Raw genomic sequence first — 20239 nt, forward strand, 5'->3', positions numbered from 1 at the left:
CCTCACATGAGACGTCCCCCCTCCCACCTCTGGCTTTGAAACTGCAACTTGGGCTCCTTTGCACCTACGCAATGAAACATTTTTTTTCAAGAACTCAAATAAAGCAAGGTAACAATAAAACATTGTATCTCACTCATTACCTGTGTTTGTAGGATGAGAATAGTGACTTTGGAGGCAGTGGGAAGGAGAAGCACATTCTGAGGAGAGAAGATTTATTATTTGAGAAAAGAGGGTCAATTAAGGAGGCCCTTGAGCTCAGTCTTCTGCGTATTTCCCCATGAAGGCTGTATTATTGGACTTGTCATAGTTCACAATTAAATAAAGGTATACAATACATGACAGTAAGAACAACCTCTAAACTGCAGTGTTGACAGTGACTCATGACTCTAATACCAGCAAAGACCCTTGGAGACAAAATATTTTGAGTTAAATCCCAGACGTAGTTTTAGCGAGGTTTGTTGTTGTTGTTTTGTTTATTGGTTGTTGTTTTTTTTGTTTTTTTGTTTTTTGGTTTTTTTTTTTTTTTTTGTCTGTGGAAGTGGAAACACAGGAGCATGTTCTACTAGCTCTTCAGGCATGCAACAAATGCTTAGGCCCACACGAGAGGCGAAGCCCTGTGCAGTGCAGTTTATAAAAAAAGCTATAATTTGGCCCAGAAGTTAAAGAATTTGGAATAAAGAAGAATCAGAGCAGCACAAAAGTAAAATAAACCATCCTAACTTTGCCACCTTTCTTTCTAAAAAGAAAGAAAATAATTGTTTTGGGAGAAAATAATTAGTCTTGTAGCCTTATTAGCATGCCTGGGACAAAGTCCATGGCAGAATCTTCCCTTTATTTATATCTTGCCAGGACTGGCATTTTGGGAAAATTCATGGGCATATCCCTACCCCCAAAAAATTAGGCTCAAAGAATCCTTGGCTTTGTGAGTATTCTATGTGGTACAGCTTCCTAACAATGAAAGTCAGGTGCATTTTTAGTAAAAGAAAACAATCAGATGATTTTTTTTATCTCTGTTGTGAAGCCTCAAATGGACTTGCTTTCTTCGCTCACATTGGTTTCCATAAGCAATAAGAGGTTTAATATATTCATCATTTTTAAAGTATTGTTCTAATATTAAAATATAAGAACTTGCATTCAGAGGAATGGAAAATATGTTCTAAAATAAGTGAAGTTAAATTAGTAAAATTGCAAGGAGATGTTAATGCAGTACATCCAAAGTTAGAATGGAAATCTTTCACCTTTGTCTCAGAATTTATATACATGAAGTTGGGAAAAATTGCTAAGAATTCAATTACAACATTTGGTCTCTTTGAACTATGATGAATTCTGCTATCAACAAGTAGAGAATAACCATTTTTGTCAGGCATATGAGGGACATTTTTAAAACCTGATTGTATGCTTAAGTATAAAAAAATTGTATTTTAGGGATCCATATCATACAAAAGATATTCTGGCTAAATTCAATAAAATTTACAAAACAATGACAAAATGCACCAAAACTGTTTATGATGTATTTGAAGATGGAACACATGCCTATGTCTATAATTTGTAGGCAAATGACTACTTAAATATAAACTCAAGAGCCTCTTGGATGAGATCCTTATCTAATCCAGTGGTGCTTTTTGCTTTTGAAATTTAATGCATATCAAATAATACATTTATTTTTAGCATAACTCATAAATATTTGCAGAAGGTCTGGACAAAATATTGCTAGAATCATTAGAATAGTTAATTAACTTACCTGGAGGGACATTATTTAGTCTACTTGCAAAGGCGGTTTTGTTCAAGTTTTTGACACTAGTAGTTTATATGTCATGTATCTGGCCTGATGAATAATTTAAAGGTGATATGCAATAATTTAAAAAAATAGAAAAGAAAGAATCCACAGAGACAATTTAAAAGACTAAAGGCCAACACCAGAATAGGAAGTGATTCTAGGACTGGGCTTTTGATCTGTTGTTATTTCTGTCACTGGCTATATGGATTAACAAATTTAGGGATTAGTAGTGGAAAATATAATAGAAAAATATGAAACAATTTGAAGGAGAAAAGAAAAAATGTCAAAAATTTCACCAAGGCCAAGTTGTCCTCTCTGCGCTCCAAAAGATATATATATATATATATATTGGTCCTTCATTGTCAACCTGAGAATATTTTCACATCAGTATGTTTCTCCTTTAGATGACTATCCCAGTGTCTCAGATTACCTTCCTTTTTCAGATTGCCTTACTAAATTTAACTAATTGTCCTGAGTTATCTTCTTGTTTGGGGTACTCTTAAGTAAAATATCTTGCACAGGGCGCATAAAAACTTTTCTTGAAGTCATAAACGCCCTGTTGACGATAGAGTCATACGCATGTCTTTTGTGTTTAAACCTCTATTGGGAGAGCTAGGAGAGTTCAGGATTTCCTTTGCAGTGGGTAGATTGTAGAGGCAAAGCTGGTGCTTTGGGCTGATGTGCCCCTCCCCTCCCCCATCAGCCAGCTGTTTCAGTGCTTTCCTTACACTGGTTGTGCTGCTTGATAGAATGGGAGACGCTGCCCCTCACATCTGTCAGAACAGATGGAATACATTCTGTGTGAGTGTTAACTGATTCATGCATTGCAGAAACAAAGCAGTTTATGTTGAAACATTGTGACATTGTGGTGAAGCATTATCCATTCTGGCTAGAACCTGTTTGCTTAGAAAAGATGTGTTTCTTTGGCCATGCCTTGATACACTGTTCCATGGTTAAGTCCAAAGATATCTTACCTTTAAAAAAAAAGAAAAGAAAAAGTAACAATTCTGTGATCTTGGAATGAGAAAAAGTAGCTTAATAGTGACAGAGAAGGGAGGGGAGGAAAAGACTGTGAAAAGGAAAGTAGCTTCTGGGACCTGAATTTCCTCTTGTATTTATAATGTATAGAACTTCCAAGAGGAAAAAGTCATAGGCTTAAAAGCACACTCACACAGAGTTATAGGTATCATTTCTTTTAGCATGTTCTCACTGTACTTTAATGAATAGTGATATTTGGGAATATGAGCAGTGGTTTTGAGAATTTGTAGGACCTAGTCCAATATATGATAGTTTCCTCAACATATGAAGTTCTACTTTATGGACTGTGAGTATTTTTTAAAGACTTGCGTGTCTCTCTTTGCTTGTGGTGTGTGTGAATATACAGATATTAACCTAGAACAAAAGATGGTGTTTGATCCCTAGAGCTATGAGTTACAGGTAACTGTCAGCCACCTGATATGGGCATGAGACACCAAGGCCAGGTCCTCTGAAAGAGCAGCCAAGGTTCTTAGCCTCTCAGCCAACTTTTCATGCCTGCAGGCTATGAGTTTCCATTTGTATTAATGGCCAACATTGAAAGTTTTATGATGCCACCTACTTGTAAGAATGAACTACAATGGTTTTGTATTTTTGTCACCTCTAGACCTGGCTTATCGCATAACGGTCTATTGAAGACATGTCTTAGTTACCTAGTAGCCACTATCCATATATTTCTAGCCACAGATTTTGAACTTTATTGTCCATTTTATACAATTTGCTGTTTGAGCGGTGCAGTGTCAGAGAGAGCAGCTCCATTTGCAAATGATGCTACTTCATATTTTGACCTATTTTTCCCTGCAGGAGTAATAACAAGGGTAATAAAAGTCAGCTGAAGCTGCTGTATAAGCACACATAACTGCCTCAAATTACAGGGCAGATCCTAAGCTACAAAGCCACTGAAACCGCCAAGGCCCTCTTCCGACTATTTCACAGTTGTACTAAAGCATGACCATGACTGTCCCAGATTTTTGGAAGAGGAAAAACATTAGTCTGTCTGGTTATTCTGATGCTTCTGTAGCTTTTTACTTGCAAAATCTCGCTCACTCTGAATCCATTTGCTAAGCCAGCCAAGGTTCTTGTAATTGGATGGTTTGCTACCAAAGAAAGATGAAACACTTGGTGTTCTCAACACTTCGCACCTCTGAACTCAATAGAACCACAAGGGGTATGTATCGCATATTTAGCGAAGGTTTCAGTGTAGTAGCACCACTGAGGAGTAGGCAATATTCCCTGACAGACTAACCTTGTATCCCTTGTGTCAGTTTGGCAAGAGCCTTGGCACCGCTTCCTTTTAATAGGCCCCTGCCCTCTGACATGGACGAGCACATATCTTTCCAAGCCTTGAGGCTTTCTAACTGAAGAGAATTGCATGGAACTTTGAGTGGCCTCACAGTGTAACCACAGAGATGATTACAGGGTTGAAGAAGGGAAATTCACCTACTGATAATTAATGCTCTTTGGATTCCTGGAGCACCGAGCAACACGGCTGCATTTAACAGGCTTTGTCTAAAATCTCAGTGTATTATAGTGCTTATTAGGTGTTATGATCTCTCTAAATTTTCTACTAATTTGTATGGCATAAAAATTATCTTGTGTCCCACCGTCACTCCCCACTCGGCCCATCCCCTTCTGTTAGAGTCAGTCAGAAATTGAGTCGATTTAGCCCAATACACCTTTGCTGAATGTCTGTAACCCCGAAACTGAATAAAAATAAAAAATTTCCTTTAAAAATCTGTCATCTAGGTAAATAATTCATTTGATGAAAGGAATGTATGAGATCTCAGACACAGAGTATCAAGTGATTATATAATTTAAATTTATGTTAATTAACTGGAGTGTAAATCTACCCTCATTTTACACAAAGATATGACATAGCTTCATAGTGGAATGTAAGTAACAACTGTTTTATAGATAATATTTGTAATGTCTTTTAAAAAATCTGTTTAGAGGGGTTGGGGATTTAGCTCAGTGGTAGAGCGCTTGCCTAGCAAGCAGAAGGCCCTGGGTTCGGTCCCCAGCTCCGAAAAAAAAAATCTGTTAGAATTTTTAACAGAAGCATGACTCCTTTTTATCTTCACCTTTAACTTGCAATTGTAATTTGATTGTAGAAGTCTTAAATCCTAAGGCCTTAAATTTAAAATACTATTTATTTAGTTTCAAACACTAACTGGCTTCTAGCCACAATTATTTGCATCTGTCTATTCTGAGTTTTCTTTAACAGGGTTGGATAGGGAAGGATGGAGGGGAGGGATCACACCTATAAGACATTTTCAATTTTGATACACATGACTCTACAAAACTGTAGCAATGAGATGTTCATGCAAATGTTGGATAATAGATCCTGCATAATACTCTTTGGCCACCTTCAGTTTAGTGTCATGATCACGGTGTGTCTTCATGCAGGACACTAAGCTCTGTAAGAATGAAAATGGGTGTGTGGTGTGTCTTGATAATTTGGTCATGTGTTAATTATCACCTATCCAATATCTGCATATCACATAGCTGAGTTTCTTAAAATTTATTTAAAAAAATCAAAGCTCATAAATTCCTGTTTCTTTCCAAATGTCCTATGTACAACTCCTTCTTGAAGAGTGATTGGCATTTCATATAAGTCCTCAGTTCTCGCCCTCTATCTCTGCCATATCGTTGCTGGTTTTAATCACACCTCCACTGATTACTCTGAATGTATCTATCACTTTGGGCTTCCTCAGCTGTTTTGTGATGATGGAAGGATAAGAAGCAAACAATAGAAGCTATCCATGTAAGAAACAGCAGCCTTGTTACCAGTCTGAAAGGATAGTTAAAGAGAGGACATGATTAAAAGGAAAGTCTTCAACCAGCCACTTGCTTTTTTGTTTCTGGACAGACCTATTGGTAGAAGCTATTCTATTGGCCATGGTGTCTCAACAAGTACTCCTAGACAGTGCTTATGGCTGGCCTTGTGGTGGCCCTCAAGGATCAGTTCGATCTCTTGCTAGGGACCAAAATAGATGACAAAGGACAAAACTATGTGAGTCAAAGGAAGCCACACAGTTATAGAATGGACTCAACTATCATGAGTAGCTCAGTGGTCTTTCTCCACCACAAATCCAACTAAAAAAGAATGCCATGGAGATTATGTGGTTTCAGTTTACCAACTAAAAGCAAAATAAATGACTGGAGGGGCTCTGAATGAATGACTGAAGAGGAGGCAGTTTTTCCACAACAATTTCTTTAACTACATGATATAAAAATTGTCTAATGAAAATTACAAGGCCATCAAGAACTATCCTATATTCTTTCTAGGGGAAAACATAGTAATTAACTGTTGCAGAATGATGGATTTTACAAACACAGCTGTCACAACTGCTATTTTAAATCATTTGTTATGGTTTAAAATGTATAATCCCCAAGAAATTGATCATTACTGCAATTCAATGCTGATTTTTCAGTGCCTTACCAATTTTGAGGTTTGCATCAGCCTATTAGCTCACAAAAAGCAGTCGAAGTACACAACTAATGGGTTGTCTCTCAGTGATGACCTCTCTCTCCTTTTCAGCATGATTTTATTATTTTTTCCACTGACATTTTTGCTTGTGAGTAAAGCAGGTGCACCCTGTTATTCCATGTTCAGTTTTCTGCTGTATGGCCACTCCCCCCAATCCCTAACGTTTTCCCATTTAATGGTTGAGTGTTCCTTCTCTGCATTGCCTGATAACACGTGCTTATGAAGTTCTATGCACCTGAGACCACCATTTAACCCCCAGTCTTCTTAAATACTGTGCCGGATTCATGTTCCAATTGGCATCTGTACTGTCTCTTCCAAGAAACTTTCCCAACTGCTCTAATAGAAATCAGTGAATAACTAGGAGAGGTCTTCACCTTCACTTGAACATCCCCAAACATGTAGGGGAGTGTTATAAAATAACACTGAAGAAATGCTTGCTAATAGAATGGAAAAATAAAAAAAGCTTGGGAAGATGGTTGACTTATTGGGCAGTTAGGAGCTAGACTCTGCTGACGCACGAATTTCTTCTGTAGTTATCAGTTCACTTATATTTACTTCTGGAACTTTAGCGTTTAAATTAGCCTTACTTTATTATTTTCAAGATACTTCCCCAAAGTGTAATTAGTCTTGAGCATAGTAATTTGACTTCCCAAAGTAATCGAAGGAGTCTGGACATTAAGAAGGAATACACATTTTCTTGTAACTCTCACAATTATATACATGTTTTATGTATATCAAGATTTAGTCTTCAATTAAAGAAATATACATGTATATAAGAACACTATATATGCATGTCTTGGTGTGAGATCAGCCTTAAATTTAGGAGCATGTAGTATTTTCAGTTAATAAGATACATTCAAATTGCTGGTACTCATTTTCAAGCTCATGAAGACTAACAGCACAGTAATGAACTCTGCTTATCCTGGAGGAAGCAAACTAAATAATGCTGTTTATTTGATTACCCAAATTAATTAAGAACACAAATCTTTGCCAAGTTGAAATTAACACATTGGGGGATTTATTTTTTTCTCTTGAGTTACTTCAAATAGTTCTGTGCAAATAATACAGGTTTAGTTGTGAAAGCATTATATGTTGCTAGGATAGTTATTTAGGATATTATTAACGTCTTTTTTGTGGTAGCCTATTTTCATCGTTCTGAACCAACCCATTAACCAATTCTACTAGAAATTCAAAACTATGAGTAATGAATCCTTGAATTTTCTTTTCCCTGTTATAAGTATACACATCTTAAAACTTATGACTCCAGACAGTTTATCTGCCAAGTACGTTTTGATTATTTTATATTTTAAGAAATATTATTATTCCAGTGCAACCAGTGGGTCCCTGTATATTGTTGATATTTCTATAGGAAAAGTGAACAGCAACAAAATCTACTTTATAATTTGGGGCTGTTCAATACTTAGTACATCGATGACAGTTCTGATTACATTAGAGTACAAAACCTATCAGCTTTCTTAGCAATGTTTACACGTATTTAATTTTTTATAAAGCACAAATTATGAGAAAAGGCCATACCTAACCCACATTACAAATACTGCCCTCCTCTCACTATAGAATTGCCTTCAGCTCTCGGCAGAAAGCAGCTTCCACATAACCGGCAAGCCACAAGATGGCACTACTGAACAATTAGTTTATTTCCAAAAGGTGCCTTCCAGATTCTCTAACTAGCTAGTCAAAAATAAGATTATTCTCCTTCAAAGTTGGTGTCAGTAACTTCCAGTGACTTATAGTATGACAAGGAATGGGTAGTGGAGAAACTTCAGGAGTCTTACATTAAGTGATCAAGGTCACTACCTCATAATTGTTAAGTTGTAAAATATGTGATGCTGTATATGGGGTGAGAGAACCTTCCATTTATTTGTTCTTCTCCTGCAAATGTGTAATCTCAAAATAATTACAAAAAAAGCATGAGATAAATACAAGCTGAGGTACATTATACAAAATTGTTGACAATAAAAATCATAAATAAACTGTAATACAATTTAAAGGAGTATCATGCCAGTATTAATTTTTATACTGTGATCATGTAATACATGCTATTTTTGAAACTATTATCTGAATTTAAAATGACTTCATAATAAGGCATTAAGTATACATCACTCTTATCAGTGATCATTGTAGAAGAAATATTCAGTAGGAAGATACCTTTGCGCAGTACTACATGCATGTAGGTCAAAAAGTGTCCAGTAAAATATCTTTTATTTTTGTTACTTTAAAAATAGAGTACAAGGGAGAACTCTAAAATGTTATTTAATAGCAGCAATTTAATTATGTATTTTTGTATGCATTAGACGCAGTTGTTGGTTCTTAACCTACTATGTGATTCTGAGACCTAAGGTCTATTTTTCCTTCAGGGATAGTGAATAACTTCTTGAAACACCATGTTAGTATGTAATTGGCTGACAAAAAGCTGTGCAATTTTGAAATGAGAGTCATTCCCTGATCACTGATTGAGAGAATATGTTTTAAAAAGTCTTTACAAAATGAATACCAGCACTTAAAGACATTCAGTGACTTCACTAATGTATATTCACAAGTATGAAAGTGATATAGTTAAAATTTTACAGATTATGTATGATAAATATCTTTTCTAGTATGCCGAATGCTTTGTGTTGCACAGAATAGTAGCACAAACAGAATACCAGTTTGACCCATGAATAACCTCTTAGAATCAAAGAAAGGAAAGTTGTAATTCGCTGTGCCTATGGAGAAATTCGGGGAAGACCAAATAAGGTCACAATCTGGAGTACAAGGTGAAATTCAAATTTGGGAGACTACTGTCCACGAATAATTTTCTGCTATCATATACTGTATTCTACTCAACTTACACATAATAACACTTGGGAAGAATTTTTTGTTACCACAACATGAAATATTTTTGAAAATTAACAGCCACAAAATAATATCTAAGTTAAAAACTGTATATTCATTTTACTATATTAAAAATTTATGATATGCATTTAGGCTAAGACTACATTTATTAGAAACAATTATGATTCTAGTAAGAAAAAATATTCCAGAACTATTTCATAAGATTTGTGGTTCTTGTGATTCAAGACATATTAAAACATGTCTGTTGAATTAAGTATACATCACTCTTATCAGTGATCATTGTAGAAGAAATATTCAGTAGGAAGATATCTTTGCGCAGTACTATATGCATGCAGGTCAAAAAGTGTACAGTAAAATATCTTCTATTTATGTTACTTTAAATTGAAAATTTGCACCGTTCATCTGAATTCTTAAGCGAAACACAAATTGAGACGATGAATTATATTGAATAAACAGTATGTTTAGATGATACATTATGTCTGTGGCTTAATATAAGCATAAAGATATAATCTACTTAATAAACTTGCTTCATTTTCAGTGAAGTGCTTTAGATTTATTTAAATGTTGATAACATTTTATAATGTCCTTTATAATGCTATGTCCTTGCTTTTATTTAATTATATTTTACTTTTTTAGTTTCTCAGTAACTGAGTAAATAGCAAACAGTTGACACATCAATTTCCTTTCTTTCAGGGACTCCATGAAAAGACGGGTTCTTTCGTGGCTATTAAAGTAATGAATGCCCGGAAGGTAATCAATACTGTATTCTCTCTGTATTCTGCTCCCTTAATACACTGTCCAGGGCATAAACAACACCAAAACCATTAGTTTGAAATCATGATTTCATTTATTAGTGAGTTAATCCAGAATAATTATAGGTTTGTAATCACAGTTATTAATGTATTACAATTACTGGTTTGTTATATTTCCACATTAAAAATACTTCACGCGTACCATAAATTATAAATATTTGATATTATAAACCTATTGGGAAAATATCTTCCTCTATTTCCAGTTGATTATCTATAGGCGGGGATAGCAAAGGAGATATGTCCTTTAATATTGTGTTAATACTGCTCTGCTCTGTCATACTTTTTCTCAAATAATTTCTTCTGCGAATTGAGGCCATTAGATTCCCAATGATAGGTAGAAGGAAAGAAGTTGTCAGAGAAGCACATTTTTCATATGTTTTCTGACAGCTAAGCAAGAGGGAGAATTTAATTGGCACTGTTCCTGCTAACATTTATAAAAGTGTGTCACAGTTCATAATCTGTTGTCAAAGAATTTGTGACAGACTGAATTCTGCTCTCTTTTTTTTTTAGTACTTCACTTTCTCAAGATAATATTAACACAAATATAACAGAAGTTAAGAAAATTTTATTTCATTTTATCCCAAAGGAAAAATACTCGAAAGACTATGTAGCTTTATGGAACTACTGTACCGTACAATGAAGTTACCTTGCAATTAGTGAAGAAACTGAAGGGTACTTTTGCTTCACCCTTATTTATATGTTGCAAATCAATGTGTGATTCAGAAGATTTGGGAGTTTTGTGGATTTATAAAAACATAGCACCCAAATAATTCACTGCTTCTTAAAGGAAGATTATATAAAATATTTATTTCCTCATTTTAACTTAGGAGCTCTAGAACCATATTTTATATCCTTGAATATTTAAAAGTCATGGTAGGGCAATAGAGGTTTAATATTTACTATCTGCATTTGTAAAAGGAAAATAACACTTCACTATTGCAAATTCTCCCATTAATGTGTCAGTTACATCCATTAACATAAATTTGTTACCAGTTTACACATGCTGTAAGAAGTGGAAATTTTAGATTAATACTATTAGCGCAAAGCAAGAAAGGAATGATGTTTTATTCATCTATAATTCAGTGCTAAAATAGCACAAAGTACTTCAGCATAAGTTATTGTAAGAGTGTACTAGTAGAACTAATAATATTTTTCTTGTTTTTTTTTTTTTTCAGACTCCTTTGCCTGAAATAGGAAAGCGGGTGAGAGTGAACAAATACCGAAAGTCTGTCGGATGGAGATACAGCGTGAGTATAGTCTTCCTCGGCACCTCTGTAGTCTTGCCCTTGATTTTAGTTTTCAGTTCATCCATTGCGTTATCTCTACATGGGCTCCCTCTAAACCGCTCGTGGTGGAAATGATAACATGTATCTCTTACTACTATTTGCATAGATTTACTCATCAGAGTTGAACACTGACATCTGTCAAAGAAGAGAGCCTTTGCACGGCAATTATTGACTGCAGGGGAAAATGAGTATGTCTATAGTTCATAGAGCCTTCATATTGGCTGGCAATAAAGGAAGAACTGACTAGACCAAGAATTTTTTTTTCCTAAAATTGACCTTCACAAAGTACTTTTTTATATGGTGCACATCTTCTTTAGAACAAGTCTCCATTGCCCAGTTCTGATGATCATAAACATCATTGTATTTTAGCCAAATGAATGACTGCTTTTTATATTGCAAAAGCCGTCCTAACACTCTTCACATATTTGTCCATACCTTGTCTAAATAATCACTGATTTCAGAATAATTTCAGGCATACGGAACTGTATTTCTTCTAACACCTTAGTTTTCTATCAAAATGTTATATAAGCCTAAAACAAAAATGATTGTTCATATCAATATATTTCATTGATACAATTTTTCTAGCTTTCTCTCCTGGAGTCAAATAAATGAGGTTCAGTTATTTTCAGCCTTCATGCCTTCATAAATATAGTGACAAGTACATTAAGAATAACCCTTTCTATCAACACAAACATATTTAGAATCTTTCTAGGTATATGAAAAAACTCACTACCAAATACCTTCATGATTTATCTGTTACACAACAGGCTTCTTTTAGTTTATAATGTATCATAATGGTAGAAACCTATTCAGAGGAAGCAGCTTTCATAGATCAAAAATCCACCAAAAAACAAGAAAAAATGTAAAATAGACTTGTTAGGTTGATTCAACTTTTCTCAAAAGTTTATATTAATAAAAAATTAATGTGTCCAAAACTTTTCTGGTATTCTTTCCATATTAAGGGGGTGGTGGTAGTGGTTGTAGCAGTGGTGAATTTACAAAGGGAATTCTGGCATCCTTGAGCTGCCTCTTGACAAAAAGCAGGATATTCAGGCCAGTCTGGGATCAACTGGCTCAGAGCCAGGAAACACTGCAGCATCATATTACTGGGAGATGTGTGAGAGTTTTAAATTACCCACTTGGCCTGATGGATATTATGTACTTGTGTGTTTCTTACAAGCTCAACTTCCCTTTAATTGAGAGTGGCAAACACACTAATGCTTTCCAAACATATCTGATCTTCATTTATTTGCTTTGGGAGAGTTTACATTCATGTGGGAAACCCACTCTTGAAAGTTTTATTTTTTTTAAGTTCTGTCTTTTGAATTCTACGATTATGTTTTGGTAAAGGAACATCATTGCTAGCTAATCAGTTATCTCTAAATCAGCTTGACTATTTTGGCTAAACAGTGTGTTAGTGGCACATTCATAGATCTTCTGTGAAGATAGGACAGGGTTCCTATCTTCTACTGTATCTTTAAAGTCAGTGTGAGAAATGGGTTTCTTACTGTGGGGAGTCAATGGTTAAAAAGAGAAGTGTGCCAACACTCAGAGTTGATGTTCTTTTCTGGCTATGGTCAAATTCTCTTTGATAGAGTTGTCCCTTTAAACTGCCTTTCACCTTACTGATCTCATCTAATCAGGTGGATTCAATGTTCAATAAATTGATAATTCATTAAAAAAGAATACTTAAACATCTGACTCCACCCTGTAAGCATGAGATCCATATATCTATTCTTTATAATTTTACACTGCTGCCAAATGATATAAAAGTATTCACTTCCCTAGTTAGATGTGTTCTATGTATTAGTATAAAATTTGAAAGAAAAATACGTAATTGTTTAGAGTAAAATAAATGCTACATTTGCCTATCTGTAGGTATTGTAATATCGTATGTTACATATATGTGTATTATGCATTTATCACTTCAGTCTCTAGCTACCTTTTTAGTATACACAACTCGGAGAGAACATGTACTGCAACCTTTTAACAATAACATGTTAAATGTTGAAAGAGACTAAATCATTACTTGTTTTGCTACATAGGCATGATGTACAGCTGATAAGATTAGGCAAAGTTTTGTTATAAACTTATTTTAAAATATTAGCATCAGATGAGCTCATACTTTTAAAATGTATTAAAGGCTAATCACAACATTCCGCCCTAAGCTCTATAAATGTACAACAGAAAAAGGACTGAAAATGGATCAAATACCTAAACGTAAGAGCTAAAACTATAAAATGCTTAGAAAATAGCATAAAGCTAAATGTTTGTGATTTTGATTTGCTGATGAATAGATAGGAAACAAAAGTCACTAACAATAGAACGGTAATAAGTTGGACTCTATCAAAATTAAAACATATGTGTGCCCTAGAGAACACATGAAACATTAGAGCATGAAAAAATTATTCAATAAACACAAACACACCAGCCAATAAGAAATTGATAAAATAATCTGAAACTCTGTCTTCCCAGGAGTTTATAAGTCAAAACCACATGATATTGTCACTCCACTCTCAAAGAACAGATATAATGACTACTGGTGAATTTGGAGCAGTCAGAACTTCCTATATATGTATTTTCTAAGGAAAAATGCAACTGCTGTTGAAAATGAGTTTGGCTTTTCATTACAATATTCAACATCCCAGATTCATCAGAATGAACTGCAAACATGTACATTAAGAAAGTTGGCATGAATGCCTACCAAAACATTTAGTGCCCATCATTTGATTGTAAACCTAAATTAATGAATTACTAATATTTTATGAATGGCTATTTCATGCATAAGCGTCAAATTAACTAGTCTGAAAAGAATACATATTATAAAATATCATTTGTATACTTTAGATAGAATACAAATTAGTAGTTTCTCAGACCTAAGATGAGTGTGGTAGAATTGGTAGGCTATGGTTTCATTTCAGAGGAAATATGTTCTGTGGTTGACTGTGATGTTATTAATATATAGCTATGTTACTTAAACAGCAGGGTGTTATATTTTAAGTGACTTAAGTATACGGTATATGAATTGCATCTCAGTGAAATTAGAAAAATATATTACACCATTTATTGAATACTTTCTTAACGTCCAGTGCTGCTGTCCTTGAGTCAGATTTTTAAGAACTTCTGAATTATGAGATCTTTAGTTTACTCTTTCCTTTTGCTCTTAATTTGTAATTTTATAAAAAGATTTCCGTTAACTGTTAATTCTATAGTATTTTCCTTTGTAAATACATTCTACTTTAGAGACTAATCGCCACTGATTTGCATAGCTTAAAGCTCTGCTTTCATTCTTTAGGATGAAGAAGAGGATCTTCGGACTGAACTCAACCTGCTGAGGAAGTACTCTTTCCACAAAAACATTGTGACCTTCTATGGTGCGTTCTTCAAGCTGAATCCTCCTGGCCATCAGCACCAACTTTGGGTATGTTATATTTTCGCCCCTGGTCTTATTTCATAAGGAAAATCAAACACAGTGAACGAGCTAAGGTGTGATATTTGCTTTCCTACTAGAAAACTTAAGTCCTCAACTGTTCAAGATAGTATGGCAAAATGTTTTCTGACTCTTTGAGACAGCGTGATATAAGAAATGGAAAGAATAAACTTAATTATCAAACAAGGTGGGAAGTAAACAGACACAAAGGAACACTGTTAATTGAATATTCAAATTTTAAATGATGGCTTTGCTGTTGTACTTTTTGCTGGTATCCAGGTGGCTTGATGGGCTACAAAATAAGAAATGGATGAATATAAACTTGAATTAGCAGTTGACAGGGACATACCGAGTTTTAGTTGTTCTGATGTATGGGCACTTGTGCATAAGTACAGCTAAATGGTTCACTGATTTGACATTGTGCCTGGACTATTATAAATGTCAGATCAATAAGACATAAATTTCAGTAACTAAATGGAGTCTAGTAAAACTACGCCATAGTCACTTGAATTTTTCCCATGCTCCACTATCTTAGATAATGTATTTCAGTTAACGATACCTTGAGAAACAAAGTATTTGGGACATAAACTGGAATAATGGATTTTTGGGGGGTCTTCTGGTGTCCGTTAAAAGTTCTTTTACATTGTACACAATGGATTTAGGGAATGGGGCCATTGATACTATAGAAATGCTTACAACACATTACATTGAAATTCCCATTTTAGCATGATTCAGAATCTTCTAGAGAACATTCTATAACACAGTACTGGCCCTCTTTTGCTGGTATTTCTATCATACAGGTCAAGAATGTGTGTGAAATGTGTTCCCTGTAGTAAGTCCATAAATGATACTGATGCTGCTAGTTTAATGATATTCTTAGGATCGCTAAATTGAGAAATTTTCAAATCAACCCTGTTTTTCTCAAATGTTCAGGTCACTAGAATTCTCTATTTTCTGAAAATAATAGGTGTGATTTTATTGAATATTGTTCCACAGCTCTAATATTTACTTACTCAATATTTAGGTGTATACTATATTTTCATAAATATTACAAAATACACCTTTCACGCAATATGAAAAGTTATTGGAAATATTGAGTTCAATTATCAAATATATTAGTCCTCTGTTCATTCAGTCGTTCTGGCCCACTAAAAAATGAAAACAAATCTCAGTAAGCTATAAATTCTTTCCATATCCAGGCAAACTGGTCTCTCAAACATCTGTTTCTTTCTTTTCCACTCCCATCACCATTCAGGCTTCTCCTCCTCCCAAACTTTTTCCAAGGATATTTGTTCTTATTTTATTTAACATAAACTTGAATGACCTTTCTTCTAAATATGTCAAACTACAACCTAAGAACACTGTGATTGACGTCTTAGTTGAAATCCCACCTGCTGGTGAAACCTTCCAGTGTCTTTCCTGGTTTACCTTCTTGCACAAATTCTCATTCCACTACTGTACTTTCTAAAATAGTTGATGCTTTTCTGGCTCCATTGCAGATGGTAATGGAGCTCTGTGCAGCAGGCTCTGTCACTGATGTAGTGAGGATGACAAGAAATCAGAGTTTAAAAGAAGACTGGATCGCTTACATCTGTCGAGAAATCCTTCAGGTTAGTGGTCAAATCATCTTTGTCCCTCTTCTTAAAAGAACCTAACTCTAAATATATAACTATATAACTCTAAAATACTGCATAGCTAAGAATTCTAGACATAACCCATGGATAAGGAAACCTAAAGGACCAAAATACTGAGATCAACACCTTGAATGTCATGGCTTGACATATATATGTATATATATATATATATATATATATATATATATATATATATATATATATATATATATTAGTTGGGGAGGAAAGGATTTATTTAATTTCCACTTCCAGATCATAGTACATCATTGGAGGAAGTCAGGACAGGAACTGATGCAGGGCTAGATCCTGGAGGCAGGAGCTAATGCTCCTAGGCTTGCTTCACATGGCTTGCTCAGCCTACTTTATTATAGAATCCAGAACCATCAGCCCAAGGATGGCGTCACCCTCAATGGGTGTCCTCCCCATTGATTACTAATTGAGAAAAAAAACTTATAGCTGGATCGAATGGAGACAATTTCTCAACTGAGGCTCCCTTATCTCTGATGACTCCAGCTTGTCTCATTTGATGCACAAAACCAGTCAGTACACCCTGTATCATCTGATGTAAAACACACATGTGATATATCTTCTTACTTCCTGGACTGCAGCAAAACCTGTGTAGACTAGCATTTATAATATATAATGGGGCAAGATTTATGTGAGCATGAAAAGTGGAAAGCTCCCTAGATAGTATATTGATCAAGAAAGCTAATTTTTAATATTTATAATATTAAAAGTTTAATATTTTGTTTTAATAAAAGTTTATTAATTTCTTATATAGTTTCATTAATAATGATTATTTTATTTTAATATTGAATTATATTTTTAAGTGTTGAAGTATCATCATAGATTAAGATGAGGACTAGTCAGTAAATGTCAGTGTCCTACAGTGTGGCCCCAAACTATTTGCATCCTTTTAAAAGATATATATATATAGGCTCAAACTTTTCTGTAACGTCTAACATCTAGTTAGTTGAAAGCAATGAGCTTCTTGGTCAGCCAAATTCCATTGGTGTTCAATAGATAAGTCATTAGGGTCACCCCCCAAAAAAAGAATATTTATAAACTGGAGAACCCCCAACACCATTGGAATGCCAATCTTTTCATTTTGTTTGGATATATTTCTAATAGCAGTGGAACTGTTTTAAGAGTACAAATCATACACCAAATTTGGATTTTAATTCATCATGTATAATTTCTGTGACCTTTAATCAATTTCTTGCTTCCTCCGGCTCTCAATTTCCTTATCCATAATATGGGAGGATAGCATATTCCCCAACGGGATTCTGTGACAACTTAGTAAATATTTAGCACAATGTCTGGCACAGAATAAAAGCTCAATAAATATATTATTAACGCCCAACTAGTTTCTGGCATGATCTCATGGAAGCATAATACTGCATACCATGTCATGGTTTAGCCAGGTCATGGGGTTCTCAGTAGTGAATGGGCTGGAGCCAACATGGTAAGCCAACACAAATTGTACACACTTTAAAATGAATTTCCATATTTCCTCAGATTCTAGGCCTGCAGGCCTCACAAGAAAATGTTTTGGACTAAACAAATGTTTGGATAAGGAACAGAACAAAATAGTTAATAGTTGAGATGTCCAGGTCTTTACTGTCATGCCTACTCAGAAATATAGAGGCTATAAAGGAGGAGAAAGTTTTGCAATCTATATAAATATTACTTTTCGGTGTTCTTTTCCTTTCATGAGTATGCTGATATATTTTCCTTTCCTTATAGCCAAAAAGCAGTATTTCTGGGAACTGGTTGTAGTCATTCCAGCCTAAAGAATTTTGTTTAAAAAACCAAATGTGGACCATTTTTCTTAACAAAAGGGTTTTTCCTCAAAGCACTTTAAAGCACTACCAAAAAGTCTGAATAAGAACAACTGTATTAGAGACTTCTCTGACTTTAAAATATGTGTGTATATGCACAGGGCTTAGCTCACCTTCATGCGCACCAAGTAATCCACCGGGACATCAAAGGTCAGAATGTGCTACTGACCCAGGATGCTGAAGTCAAGATAGGTAAGTTCCTTCTTGCAGTCGGTTAGGTGTGGCAGGGCGCTAAGACTGCCCTGGAACATATCAGTGCCAACAGAGTTCTTTGGGTCTTCTAGAAACTTTGTTTGGCAGGGAGATGGCTTGAAAGTAAAAAAAAAAATGACTAATTATTCCTTTGAAACTACAGATAAACAACTTTAATTATGAAGGAAGTTTTGCTTTTTGGTCACTTACTGCTTTATACTACGTTAGAGATAGCCGTCAAATATATTTCAGTGATTGAATCATGGTAGGCATTAATCATTTTTAAAAGATTGCCCATTTTTTTGAAGTCATACTTTAAAGACTATGAAGTAGCTTTCAGTTACTGAAACGTAATTGGCTTCTTTGCATTTATTCCTCGAAATTTTATTGATCAGAAGTGATGCTTCAGTAATATACAAACCAAATTCTGAATTTCTCATTTTTTGCTAAATAAGCAGAACCAAAATAGAGAATTTTGTCATTAATTACAAATATTTTTATTGAATACTTGTGGAACAAATGAGGCAGTAATTGTGTGTTATGAAATAACAGTAGTTTTGAGAAAATGTATCATGTTTTGAATGCATAAGCTACAAAACTAGCAATACAATTTTAAGAAGTTATATGGAAATACATAAAATGTATATAGATGTTATACTCAAATACAAAACAGTGATATTTCATGCCCAAGCTAGATGCATCCTATATTCATAAGCTTTAGTCACGTTGCTGGTAACCCCAAATATATGTAACATGAAACAAAATTACAAGTACGGAGTAACTGAAATATCTGTTTCAAAGTCCATTCACTTAATGTTAATATTGTAATGTTAGCTTAGAATTGAATCAGGCTTGTTTGACACATAAGCCTTATACAGTTTAATTTAGATTTATCAGCTAGCATGATTTAAACAATCTACATGAACACAATATTTCAGAAGGCAAACATAATGATAAGCCAAAAAAGTGACATCTGGAAAGACATTGTAAAATAATAATAATTTACATAATCTCTTCTTTGAGTAATTAAAGAAAGGTCACATTACTCTACTACTGAGTTTGTTGTTGCTGTTGTTGTTGTTGTGGTGGTGGTGGTGGTGGTGGTGGTGGTTGCTGCTGCTGCTGCTGTTGCTGTTTTTGAAACAAAGTCTGTGTAGCTCCTGCTATTCTAAAACTAGTTCTGTTGTCCAGGCTGGCCTCCAACTCAAAAGATCTGCCTTCCTCTGTCTCCCTAGTGCTGGGATTAAAGGTGTGCACCACCTCACCTGGCTTTATTGTTGTGTTTTAAACTCTTCATCTTATCATAATTTCTTTACCTTTTAAAAACCTGGATTTGCCATTACATCTTCTAGATTTTACCCATTTCCTTTCCCTGTATGTATGGGATACACCAGTTTATGGCCTACATAGATATTTCTTGGCTCTTAACTTTGGCTCTTAGAGTAAGAACACTGAGTTATTATGTAAAGATAAACTTTTGTAAAGTCTAGATAATGAAAGTTTACAGCAAAGAAAAATCCTCAAAAATATTTGAAATATTTCTTCCTCTTCTTCAATGCTTTCTGAAAGACTGCCTTGAACTATTACTTTTGCTCCATTTTTCTTTGATTCCATTAAATTATTCAAGCTGCTTTTCAGTTATTTTGTTTGCTGTCTTCCAGATTCCCAGAAACCATTATAAATTTGAAAATCTACTTCATATTTCATCCCTGTCTTATTGTTTTTGGAATCAATAACCCCAGTCTACTTCAGCATTTTCTGTTTCTCAGGATACCATGCTAAATATTTTCTTACAATGTATCCACAGAAGAATGGGAAAATAAATAGAAGAATGGGAAAATAAATATTTTTAGAATAAAGCTAAGCTATAGATAGCCCAGATAATAGTT

The 20239-nt window shown here is 34.5% G+C and overlaps 1 protein-coding gene across 3 annotated transcripts in view; it reads left to right on the forward strand.

Annotated features, from left to right (window-relative positions):
* Positions 1–20239, forward strand: part of Nrk (Nik related kinase) — a 97264-nt gene that overhangs the window by 31884 nt on the left and 45141 nt on the right. For all 3 annotated transcript variants that reach the window (XM_063280008.1, NM_001411591.1, NM_001191797.1), the window contains exons 3-7: positions 9849–9905; positions 11143–11214; positions 14549–14674; positions 16183–16293; positions 18260–18350. In XM_063280008.1, coding sequence (XP_063136078.1) covers positions 9849–9905; positions 11143–11214; positions 14549–14674; positions 16183–16293; positions 18260–18350 — 457 coding nt within the window. The remainder of the gene's footprint in view (positions 1–9848; positions 9906–11142; positions 11215–14548; positions 14675–16182; positions 16294–18259; positions 18351–20239) is intronic.

The sequence above is a fragment of the Rattus norvegicus genome, chromosome X (genome assembly GCF_036323735.1).
Source record: "Rattus norvegicus strain BN/NHsdMcwi chromosome X, GRCr8, whole genome shotgun sequence".
Classification (NCBI taxonomy): Eukaryota; Metazoa; Chordata; class Mammalia; order Rodentia; family Muridae; genus Rattus; species Rattus norvegicus.